Source organism: Penicillium alfredii (genome assembly GCF_028826965.1).
Source record: "Penicillium alfredii strain IBT 34128 chromosome Unknown utg000005l_segment0_segment0, whole genome shotgun sequence".
In the NCBI taxonomy this organism is placed as follows: Eukaryota; Fungi; Ascomycota; class Eurotiomycetes; order Eurotiales; family Aspergillaceae; genus Penicillium; species Penicillium alfredii.
This window is the reverse complement of record NW_026622702.1, coordinates 1,649,940-1,661,461: the sequence shown is the minus strand read 5'-3', so window position 1 is coordinate 1,661,461 and position 11,522 is coordinate 1,649,940. Positions and strand designations below refer to the sequence as shown.

The 11,522-nt window shown below is 53.8% G+C and overlaps 6 protein-coding genes across 6 annotated transcripts; 2 read left to right on the top strand and 4 right to left on the bottom strand.

The window, feature by feature from the left end:
• Positions 1-870: 870 nt before the first annotated feature.
• On the bottom strand, positions 871-2,884 carry NUU61_004032 (uncharacterized protein; the record flags this gene model as incomplete). Its single annotated transcript, XM_056654614.1, has 4 exons — positions 871-2,082; positions 2,142-2,300; positions 2,355-2,611; positions 2,680-2,884. 4 exons carry the CDS (start codon positions 2,882-2,884, stop codon positions 871-873), a joined length of 1,833 nt encoding a protein of 610 aa, XP_056512641.1.
• A 237-nt stretch (positions 2,885-3,121) lies between these two features.
• Positions 3,122-4,363, top strand: NUU61_004031 (pseudouridine synthase PUS4; the record flags this gene model as incomplete). The annotated part of the gene is made up of 2 exons (XM_056654613.1): positions 3,122-3,155; positions 3,213-4,363. 2 exons carry the CDS (start codon positions 3,122-3,124, stop codon positions 4,361-4,363), a joined length of 1,185 nt encoding a protein of 394 aa, XP_056512640.1.
• Positions 4,364-4,635: 272 nt separating this feature from the next.
• Positions 4,636-5,781, bottom strand: NUU61_004030 (EBP2 family rRNA-processing protein; the record flags this gene model as incomplete). The annotated part of the gene is made up of 2 exons (XM_056654612.1): positions 4,636-4,928; positions 5,001-5,781. The coding sequence occupies 2 exons, from the start codon at positions 5,779-5,781 to the stop codon at positions 4,636-4,638; spliced, it is 1,074 nt and encodes a 357-aa protein (XP_056512639.1).
• A 288-nt stretch (positions 5,782-6,069) lies between these two features.
• On the top strand, positions 6,070-6,484 carry NUU61_004029 (heat shock factor-binding 1 family protein; the record flags this gene model as incomplete). The annotated part of the gene is made up of 3 exons (XM_056654611.1): positions 6,070-6,138; positions 6,204-6,303; positions 6,396-6,484. The coding sequence occupies 3 exons, from the start codon at positions 6,070-6,072 to the stop codon at positions 6,482-6,484; spliced, it is 258 nt and encodes an 85-aa protein (XP_056512638.1).
• A 500-nt stretch (positions 6,485-6,984) lies between these two features.
• NUU61_004028 (protein disulfide isomerase family protein) lies at positions 6,985-8,181 on the bottom strand (the record flags this gene model as incomplete). The annotated part of the gene is made up of 2 exons (XM_056654610.1): positions 6,985-7,571; positions 7,659-8,181. 2 exons carry the CDS (start codon positions 8,179-8,181, stop codon positions 6,985-6,987), a joined length of 1,110 nt encoding a protein of 369 aa, XP_056512637.1.
• Positions 8,182-8,572: 391 nt separating this feature from the next.
• On the bottom strand, positions 8,573-11,254 carry NUU61_004027 (MKT1 family protein; the record flags this gene model as incomplete). The annotated part of the gene is made up of 7 exons (XM_056654609.1): positions 8,573-8,662; positions 8,724-8,916; positions 8,977-9,208; positions 9,272-9,518; positions 9,572-10,507; positions 10,580-11,163; positions 11,248-11,254. 7 exons carry the CDS (start codon positions 11,252-11,254, stop codon positions 8,573-8,575), a joined length of 2,289 nt encoding a protein of 762 aa, XP_056512636.1.
• Between the last annotated feature and the right edge of the window lie 268 nt (positions 11,255-11,522).

Below are 11,522 nucleotides of genomic sequence, written 5' to 3'. Positions count from 1 at the left end.
ACCCCATACTGGGAGGATCTTGTCTTACATGCACATAACACATTTCACATCTCATCGGGGAGGCTCTGCGTCTTTTTCTTGGTCTGCTATGTTTTCAGTCAAGCTAAAAGAGAAATCATGATAGATGTTTTTTTTCCGTGTCTCTAATGAACGGATTACTTTCGCCAATCCAGATACACTTTGTTTCTGAACTTGCCTGTACATACATTCATTTCATCTTATGAAACATGTGGAGCTGTGCATTTCAACTCCGAAGATAAGGTTAGTTTCCTTCGTCTACATATCTACTTGCGTGATATAGTCACTAGTGAGTAGACGGTGCATAGCTTCATATATGTATACACCGCCGTTAAGTGGCCTTGTGAGCCACTTATCTCTCTAGCAAGTGTTCTAATTGGAAATGTCTTCTATCCAAATCCATGTGGGTAGTGGGAAACACAGAGTATCTTGAGAGAGATTGCTAGGAAAGAAAGAAGAAAGCAAGCAAGCAAAGCATCCCTAGAGCGGGAAATTGATCTTTTGCTGCAGATATTGGTACCGCTCCTATCTAGCAAGAAAAACTCTACCGAAAAACGCCATCCCCTGCTGTGTCGCCAACGCCTTTCTACCGAGAATCATCAAGGAGTCCTTGATATGCTATGTGAGGGAAATTGAGAGAGGGGTCTGTAAGAACGAGAGAGAAAAAGGAAAGAAGAAGAAAAAGCTCGGACAGCGGTTTCTTCGAAACTGGATGGTGTGAAAACATATCTGGGAGAGGAAGCGCAGGGTAAGTTAAGTCGTCAGGGTTTCGAGGGAGCAATGTTGGCAGTGCAGGATAATCGTCAAGTCCATATACTTCATGATCATTAAGAGGGTGCTCGAGAGAATGTATCACGCCTTGTCGCCAGTCCCAGTGACCGGCGATTGTATTTTCTCTGCCAACCGCTGCCTGATGGGCGTCAAGGCTGACTTGTCATCGAAGGAGATGTCGGGGTGGTCTGTTGCCCCGTTTCCATTCTTTGCAGCATGAAGCTCGGGAAATGCCGTGCGCATTTGTTGATAGTGTTGAGACACCAGATACTGCATCAGGTTGCTCACGGGAAGGGTGGAGTGCATGCGCCTTTCGGACTCGACCAGCTCAACCCGCATCTGTGTCTCCCAGTCATGCTCCAGGGCATGTTCCTCAATCAGTGTCTGCCGCTGCTTCCCATCGCTCAGGACTATGACCTTTGTGCAGCCAGGCATGCGACATGTCCAGGGACCCGACAAGGAATTGGAGTCTTCGGTATGCATGGGTTCGATATCTGATACATCGTGATTCGTACTTATATCGGATACATCGTGATTCGTACTGGAAAGTGCTGGGGTCTGTGTCTGCAAAGTCTCTTGGAGCAGATTCTTCATTAGTGAAGAGGGTTCGGAGTCAGGAAGGATTGAGCTGGCGGGAGGCTTTGCAGATGAGAACGGGTCTCGGATCAGCTCATGGCCTCTGGTCTTGCTGGGAGTGTCGAGATCCTCGACTGCGTCTTGGATGTCCTCGTCATCATCATCATCGTCATCTTTCTCGGATTCCTCCATTTTCTGATTGACAACGGTATTGCGGTGTCGTTTCCCCATTACTTTGCTAGACTTCGAGGTTGTTTTAGGCCGGAGGACAGAGGTTTGGACGCGACCCAGGTTTTCGTCATCGCTAGAATCGTCTATGGGGTGCAACGGGGTCAGGAGTGCAGGTGGTAGATGTGTGTATTTGGAAGTGGCATGAGTGAGCTCTCGGTGGATGACATAGCGAGACCATCGGAAATTATCTTCGGCGTCCATCATTTCGACCACTGCACTTGCTCGGGCAGCGATGATCTTCCGCGCATCCTCGTTGCTGAAGGAATGCCGGCTAGACAGGCGCTCTGTCAGAAGATCCAGGTGCAGGAGGCGTTTCGCCAGGTAACCCTCTTCTCGTAAGTCTTTAATCAGCTGGTAGATAGCATCGGCTTGCGATTTCGCAACCGCAGCCGGTTCATGCCGCGGAGTTGATGCCTCGAGCTGATCTCTGGTCTCTGTCTCCTCGGGCTCGGGCGAAGCCTGAGCCATAATGCGCTGGTATTCCTCCTAAGTCACATAATCAGCATGGTTAGAGTCAACACACCACTGGATATCAAGCTGCTCACGCTAAACTGGCGGCGGAGATGGACGAAGACGTTTGTTTTCTTCCATTCGATGTCTTCCTCGCCTTTGATCATGCAGCGGAGTAGGAAGGATGCGTGTTCCGCGAATGCTTCAGCCGATTGTTCCCGCGTCTCGGACGACCCGTGCGAATGGTAGACATACTACTCAGGGTATTAGCGCGGCAAGTGGGCGACACCAAATGAGAAGGGGCTGACCTGTTCGCACAAGTTGCGGAAGGAGGGATTGAGCTGTTTCCTGCCCTGCTGGTGTCTGTCGACCAGGAAATACAGCATGTCGATGGCCTGGACCATGCGAGTGAAGGTAGGCAGGTAACCCTTGGCTGGGGCGATGCGGTACCAGCCAGCCTTTCCAGCAACCCAGATCTCGACGCTGCTATCCTCAGTCTGGCCGTATGCATAGTGAGTCACGTCGTCAATGATCATGCGCCTGGAGACGTTGTCGGGGTCGAGCACTGGTTAGAACGCGCGTGTAAGCAAACGAATAGTGGTCTTTGGGGGGGAGCGTTTTTTTGATACACACCTAGATGCTCCTGCTCCTTCCTGAGCTGCTCCAGGCAGCCAATAACCTGCACTGGGTTCTGATCTGAAGCATCTAGCAAATTCGCGTACAGCATCTTGCCGGGCCGCAGGACCTTGACCTCGGACAGGTCGAACTCCCACCAATCATTCTCGTCGGTGAGCGAGGGATCGATGGGAGCCAGGACAGTTTCTTCGCGGGCGCTCATGTTGGACTCGGCATGATGTAAGGAAGAGAAAAAAAGACGCGCTTCAAGGCACCAGACAGACGAACGAGGACGTGGAATCTAGTCGGCGTCAGAGGTGTAAGTTACAGCGTGTAAGGGATTACCCCATAAATTACCGGCCGATCGTGGATTTTCTCCAACTTGTTCCGTCAAGCTCTCCCCCCCAAGTCTTTGCTCTCCATGGGATTTCCTCGCGGCTTCCGACTATTTCGCACCACTATGTCCGGCGAGAAGATCCTCGAGGGCGTCTTCGGTGAGTTTTATATGGTTTTTTAGTGGCCGGTGCGCAAATTGACCTCCCCGCCTCCAGCCGTCCACAAGCCGCAAGGCGTCACCTCCGCCGACGTGATCCGCACTCTCCAACACCACTTCAACCCGTCCAAGCTCTTCAGGCCATGGCTTGAGGAAGAGCGCGCCCGTCGCGACCGGGAGAACGCCAACCAACGCAAGCGCCGCCGCTCGAAACGGGTCGAGGTCAAGATCGGTCACGGCGGAACACTAGACCCGCTGGCGACAGGCGTGCTCATCGCGGGCGTGGGCAAGGGTACCAAGTCTCTCAATGGCTTTCTAGGATGCACCAAAAGCTACGAGACCGTCGTGCTTTTCGGCGCCGAGACCGACACCTACGACCGGCTAGGGAAAATCGTGCGCCGCGGCCCGTCCGAACACATCACACGCGAAGCCGTGGAGAAGGCGCTGGATCAATTCCGCGGGAAGATCATGCAGCGGCCACCGATCTTCTCGGCGCTGCGCATCGATGGGAAAAGACTCTACGAATATGCGCGCGAGGGCAAGATGCCGCCGGTTGAGATCCAGAGCCGGCCTGTGGAGGTACTAAACCTGGATGTCGTGGAGTGGTATGAGCCTGGCTCGCATGACTATAAGTGGCCCGAAGAGGAAATGGCCGGCGAAGAGAAGAAGGTCGCCGAGAAACTCCTCGACAAAGACGCTGAATTGCCCATTGCCCCGTCGGCGGACGCCGACGCCGACGCGCCCTCAAGTGCCAAACGAAAGTCGCCGCCTCCCACAGAAGAATCTCAAAAAGACACCACCGAGACTGCCAAAAAGCAAAAGGTATCCGAGACCGAAGCTGCCCAACCAGCTTCGTCTGAACCTAGTGCCCCCGAATCGGCAAGCACGGACGCTCCTACAACCCAGACCGAGCAGCCGCATTCCCAACCCCCAGCCGTCAAGATTAAGATGACCGTCTCGTCGGGCTTCTATGTTCGCTCGCTGGCGCACGATCTTGGCAAAGCAGTCGGCAGCTGTGGTTTGATGAGTGAGCTAGTAAGAAGCCGCCAGGCAGAGTATGAGCTGGGGCCGGACAAGGTCCTGGAATATAAGGATCTGGAGGCCGGCGAAGAGGTCTGGGGCCCCAAGGTGCAGCAGTTCCTGGAAGAATGGGAGAAAAGGAGGGCCGTCAAGGCAGAGGCAGAGGCAGAAGCAGAAGCTCAGCAGTAGTGGCTGCGGAAATCAAAACATAATGTGGATTGTATATAGAGCCGAATACTTGTAGTAGCCACTGTAAATCGTTTTGTCTCACACAATAACAGTACCTACGCGTTTAACATGGCTACAGACCTACAAAACACCCGTGGACATTTCAGAGATCCCATTGGGAAAGCAAGAATAGAACCACACAATTGTTTTAGTTACCCAGACCCAAGCAGAAAAAAGAAATAGTTACAGGATGCACGGGAGAAAAATGCATTACAAGCCATCGAGTGCCATCATTACGCACGACCCTTTGCCCGCTTGCTCTTCCCCGGCCGCTTTGCTCCAGCCTTCATCTTTTTCGTCGAGAAGCCACGCAAGTCTCCGGTGGAGGCAGCATCGCCGCTCTTCGCGTGACGCTTCTTGCCTCCGAACCCGAACTTCTGGTCTCTCTTCTGGCGCTTGAGGTTGGGGGCGCCCTCGCCACCTGCGCGGCCGCGCTTGCGGCTGTCCGGCTTGCTGGCATCGTCGATGGCGACGTCGAACAGGTCATTGGCGTCGTCAGTGGGCGCAGAGGAGTCGGCCTTGCGCTCTGTCGGAGGATTAGCATTAGAGATCATAAAAACAAAACGAGAGACAAGAAAAAAAAGAAAGAAAAACATACTCTTCTTCAAGGTATTGATCTTCTCCAGCGTATCACGCTTCTCCTTCTGTCTCTGCTGCAGCTTGGCAACCTGCACCTGCTTCCCGAACTTCTTCAGGTCGCGCTGGCGGCGCGCCTCAGCCGAGGCCTTCTTGGACGCAGCCTCGTCGTACAGCTTCTTCTTGATCTTATCCATGTGCTCGTCATTCTTGACCATCTCGGCGAAGTAGTCCCCGGGCCGCGTGAATGGGATGCCATCCTTCTTCAGCAAGCCGCGCGCGCTGGCCGCGGCCGCCTGGCAGACCTTGTAGAAGGCCAGTTCGCGGTTGAGGTCATCGTTGGGATCCGGCACTTCGATTGGCTCCGAGGACACGATCGAGTTGTGCTCCGAGAACGGGGTCTGCGGGGTGATGAAGGAAATACGCTTGAGGGCGGAGGTGATGGCGGCGGAGTTATTGATGGTCAGACGTTGGTGCGGAACGACATCCTCTCGTTCGTCTTCCTCGAGGTCAGACAGTGGGATATCCTCTTCGTCTTCCTCATCATCTTCATCATCTTCGTCGTCATTGTCTTGAGCGGAATTGTCGTCTGCCTGCTCTTGCTCCTCATCCTCCTCATCGTCTGAGCTCACAGAATCCTTCTCCTTTTTGTCCGCGGCCTCTTTGCGCTCGTCGGCACGGGCATTCTTCTTCGTACCCTTCTTCTTCTCCGCGGTCTTCACCATCTTCTTCTGCTTCTCGGCGTCATAGTCTCGGCCCTTGTGGGCGTCGAGCGCCTGAAGCAGCTTGCTTCGCTTGACCATTGTATGATTTCTGTGAGGTCACCAAGCGGACTGAAGAAAAGCAGACGAAACAATGGAGAGGTGCAACTGGCTCCGCAGCATCAGAGAGCACGGGATTTTTTTGAATGGCCAGGCCCGATGGGGTTAGCGCAACCGATAAGCCAACGCTAGACCTAATGCGGTTAGATCATCGGGACTGAGATGATCCGATATCAACACCTGAGGCCCTCCGCATACGCTCCGACTTGTACATCGACAGATTCATGATTAGTACTTTACTGTCCTTCTTGTGCCATTAATTACTCCACCATGGCGGACTCCAAGTCGTCTGAAAAAGAAACTACATCCCCTGCGGGCGAGTCTCTCTTGTCGCAACCCGTGTGTCTCCTCCCTACTTTATATCCCGACACCCCACAAGAGTCCCCTCTCTGACCACGCCCCAGAACTCCGATCCCCAAGGCCAACTCACCGCGGCAGTCGACGAACTCCTCCACCAGCTCCAGAGCAAATTCGACAACGTCTCGCAAGAGATGTTCGGGAAGCGTATGTGCTATCTTACTTGTTTTGCCTTTTCGGGTTTGGATTGCAATTTCCCAGACACAGGACCACACGACTCTGACTGGATGGCTCTCTAGTGGACGACATGACCAGACGGCTCGACGAACTGGAGGCGTCGTTGACGACCTCGTCCAGCGACTCAGCCACGACGACACCAATGAAATAACTTGGCGAGGGGCCGACATAATCCGAGGTTAATGGTAGAACTGTTCTAGTTCTGGGGTAAACATGGCGTTTTCATTTTATGGGTCGGAGTCGTTAAGCACTGCGTTTGTTTGGTTTTATTCTACTCGGTTGGCTTGGTTTCGACCCAGGTCCTTCTGTCGAAGCTACCTTGAATTGTTTGTTTCGATGTGTTTCTGGAGATACCCTGCATTCAAGGCAATGGAAACTACCGTTTATATTGACACATGGATGTCATACTTAAATTTCCCTGCCATGATAGACAGAGAAACCCTCAAAAAGGATTCGTCTCATTTCTCGGTTCATACAACAATCCCGGCATCAAGCCGATATCTTGCAGGAAGATCAAACATATATCCTGAGCATGCGCGATATAACAAGGCAACCAACTCGACTTATGTCAATGTCCCTCGGAAGGAAAGCTCTCTCAAGGCACGCCACACATACACAATACAGAAGAACTGTTCGTAAAAAAAAAAACCCTTACAGCTCATCATGCTTCTCGCTCTCGTTGTCCTCGCCAGCGAAGCGACGCAGGATGTTACTGCGCGAGATCACATCATCCAACTTCTCGGGAGCAGAGTTACCCTTGGCAATGATCTTCTGCAGGCGGGCCAGCTCCTTGGTCACGTAGTCCTCGTTCTGGACCAGCTTGTCGGCAACCTTGACGTAGTACTGGGCGTACTTGGCCTGCAGGCCCTTGGCGGCCTTCTTGGCCTCGGCCGCCAGCGTGTCAAACTGGTGCACCGGCGCGTGCTCGGCAACGAGCTTGTCCAAGGTGGCCACGGTACCAGCCACGCTGTCGAGACCACCACCGGCGGCGCGGTGCGTGCCGGTCTTGGTGTTCAGGAACTCCACGAGGGCCTCCTCGGAGCGCCCGCCCGAGTAAACCTCGGGCTCGGTCGAGCCCTTGGGGATGAACTTAATGGTGGGGTAACCTGTGATGCCCTGCTCCTTGGCCAGGGCGCGCGAGTTCGGGGCTTCGGCGTCCACCTTGGCGATCACGACGTTGGGCTCGCGGGCGAAGTCAGTGGCCAGAGTTTCCCAGGTTGGGGCAAGGCTCTTGCAGTCTAAAATCAGGGGAAAAGCAAGTAGTTAGTGAAATGGGGCCAAAAAAAATAACAGATAAAAGAAAACGACTCGGAAGGCAAACTCACGTCCACACCATGGCGCAGTAAAAGCAACCAGCACATTCTTGTCACCACCAATGGTCTTGGGGAACGATGAGTCGTTCAGCATCTCCACATTGCTGGGCTCCTTCTTAGGGAGACGAGGACGGATCCCAGTCTTGTCAGTGATCCAGGCCGACAAGCTCTCGAGGTCCCGGCCACCACTGTACTCCTGAGGCTCGTCACTCTTGCCATCGAACCACTTCAGTGTCGGGAAACCCTGGACACCGAACCGCTTGCCCAGATCGCGGTTCGCGTCGGCATCGACCTTGCCAACAGTAACCTTGTCTCCAGCAAAAGCAAAGGCCTGGCCGAGCTCCTCGTAGACGGGGGCGAGGTTCTTGCAGTGGCCGCACCAGGGGGCGAAGAATTCCACCAGAGCCGGCTTGCCGGACTTCAGCACGACATCGTCGAAGTTATTGGGGATCAGGTCCACCACCGCGGAGCTAGCGGATGCGAATCCGCTGAGGAGCGTGAGCGTGCTCACGAGCAGGGCGCTCAGACGAGCCATGATAACTGCGGGAGGGTTTTGTTTCTGGTTTGCAACGGCGATGATCACTCGAGCAAAAAGTGGTCAATGGGAAATCAGAAAAAAAAGACCAAAGGCTTGAGAGTCCAAGTTGGCTGATGACAAAACGGCGGAAGAGGCCACTTGGTCCCGACCTCGGGAGGTCCACTCACTGTGTACCTGCGCTCACTACGTCACCGCCCCGAAGTACGTGGATGTAGATCGCTGTATTTCATGATCGCAGCGCTTTCTTTTTTTTTTTTTTCTTACTAGATAGTAATACACTGAGGAATTGACCGGCTTCACATTCCTGCCATCAAGTGCGAATGCGATCCGCATGTGTTTATAAGCCCGAAATCCTCCTCAATCATTGATGGCTCGATATTGCTTCGCATCACCGTCTCTCCAACAACCACTTGTTAGCATCCTCCCAAAGCTTAGCCTCCTTGAACTCCTGGCCTGCATTTTGAGTGCTCTTGTATACCTAGAAGGGGGTTAGTCTCTCTCGTCGGGGGGGTCTCTCTTCGAGGACATCAAGAACTTACCGCATCCCAGAGCTTAAACGCCTGGTCCAGGTTGCCTGTGAAGCTCTCGCTGTGCTGGAACCACTCCTTACCCTTCGCCTTGACCTCTGTTCGAGCCTCGGGAGAGGTCGGGTTTGCTTGCAGAGGAAGGTCGTCCAGGTAAGTGCGGACGGCAATGCCGAGTCCGCAGTCATTATCGTCAATAAAGGGCAGCCTAGAAAATTGGGTAAGCCCGTGAATCATCCATGGGTGGGTCATCTCATGTCACACGTACTTGACACCCATCTCAGTCCAGTCGTTCCGATCCCGGTCGGCATCGCCGCTCAAAAGTAGACTGGTAAGGACCACCTCGATTAGATTCCTCAGAGCCGAGCGCACTTCGGAGATCAATGAGCGGTAGCAAAGAAGCTGTCGGCTTAGAGGACCAGAGTATCCGATGCTCTTGTGCTGCAGCTTGGCAATACATGCGACCCGCGAAACCAGCATGTTGAACTTTTTGTCATCCTCTGAGGAAATTAGGTGTATATTAGTCCCAGCTCCCACTTGAGCCTCGAGAATAGATGACCTACCTGAGCCTCTCATGGGACTGCCAGATACGTGTGCAAACCAAGTCTTGGTGTTTAGTAAGTCCCAGCGGAGCATCTCGATAGCAATGAAAACTGCGTCCTCTAGATTGTCTGCAGGGTTCAAAACCGAGAGCGCTTGCTCGAGACACTTGCCCCACACGGTCAATCTGTGCTTCTCATCGATATAACCACGCAGTTGTAGGAACCGCCACATAACATTAGATAGGATATCTTCTTGGGACGATAAAGCCTTTGACATTGTTAGCAGAATGGAATTGGTCCCAGGACCGCACATGGACATACTGGGGTTTCTTTAGCAGCAAACGACTTGGACACAAAGTCCGAGTCGGTGAGGCTCTGGATAGCAAACTTGAGAGAGCCTCGTGGCGCCTGCAGCTTCTTCACGCTTTCAGGGAGCTTCTCGCCGTGGAGCCTCCATGGTTGAGTGATGTCTTTAACTGACGGGATGCCTCTAAGATTAATCGACCGGTCTGAGTTTTGATCGTACCATGGGCGCACGCGAATCACTTTGGTCTGGTAGAATCGGTGAAGCGCGTTGGCCAGAAGACTAATGGACTGCGTCCGGACCGGGTCAAGCGTGTTAGTCACCAGCTGGCGATAGATCTCGGTGTCTTCCGTGCCCAACGGAAGCGAGAGGCGCACTTCGCCCGAGGTGAGATAGTTCGGGATATCAGCACCGAGAACCCCCTTAGAGAGGTAGAAGTACAACTCCTCAGGCAACCGTTGACCGATGAGCTCATGCATGTCCGACGAAATACTTTCCGGGTTCATCGGGGCAACTCGGCCGTCCACATCCATGTAGACGTGATGTTTCACAATCATGAACGCCCGCTTGTAGCTATCCGTGTACTGAATCTCCTGCATGCGGCGGTCATCTTCGAACTGAGCACACATGGCGAGAGCACTGCGACCGGCCGCATTGAACATCGGTAAGGCATCGCGAACGTTTGGGCTCTTGCCGGGGAACGCGGGGTTCTCGAAAAGCGGAGACGAACGCAGGAAAGGAGAACCCAGGAGCAAGCAGAAGTCGAGGAATTGATCATTGGACAGTCGGCCCAGCTCCTCCTGGCAAGTCTGTTTCGTGAGCCAAAAGAATTGGGCGGGCTCGGCGTTGATGTCGATTCGGGTGACCAGCTTCTCCAGGTCAAACAGAAGGGTTTCGGACGGTCCGTAAACGGCATCGACGACAGGAGTAGGGCCACCTGCAAGATATGAGAGCTATATTAAGCGAATATGTTAGTTCCGTGCTCATTTTCTCTTGCGCGACACGACGGTCGCTCGCTAGCTCACCTGAGCCGCGGCACTGTACGGCGCCACGATAAAGGCAACACCGTTCTGGTTCAAGATTCGCTGAAGGAACTTGTAGAGGGTCTCCGGGGGTGGGGTTCCTGAGGGGTCAATATTGTCAGCGGCGCTTGGGACGGGGTGCCAGCGGAACAGATATGGATAAAGGGTAGGCAGAGAGGTGGGCCTGTCCGGGAGGGGCGGGTAGCAGGCAAGCATACCAGCATTGCTGAAGGCATCGACGACTTGGTCGGCCTGCTGTTGGTCGTAAAGGTCCCAGGCCTGCTCGAAGGGGCGCACCAATCCAGGCTGGGTGTGAGTGGTGTAGTCCTTTTTGCCGAATTCCAGACCATTGAAGACGAAAATACAGGCGACGCCGAGGTTCTTAAAGGCCTGAAGCTCCTTCTCGATGTTTCCTCTAAGGGCGAACGGGAATCCGCCAAGGGCGCCCAGCAGGGCCTCGCGCGTCGACTGGTTGGTCAAATGCTGGGTGATGTAGTGCGACGCATCGATACCGACGACCGCCCCTTTCAAGGCGGAGAAGGGGAGGGATTGGGCGCGGCCCACAGTCCACTCATCGAATGGACGAACTAAGAGAGAGGAACAGGGACGAGGGTTAGATGGCGGGGCGCAAAGGGAGATATTGGAGCTTCAGGGACCAGCGTCGCTCTTACTCGGCATGATGATGGAGCTGCGTCACAGGCTAAAGGCACCGCCAATGCCGGGCATTGAACCCCAGAGAAGAAGGCAGATAACAACGGGAGAAGCAGATAGAATGGATAAATAGCAGCAGGAGATTGGGACAAAATGGGAATGAGGAATGGGAAGGAGAATTTGGGGGAGGTGGGAAGCGTGAAATCACGAGGGGGAGAGAGGAAAGCGGAGTTGGCTTTGTTTGGGAATTTTTTTCTCTTCTCTTCTTCTCTGCCTTTTTCCACGCCGCACCTCC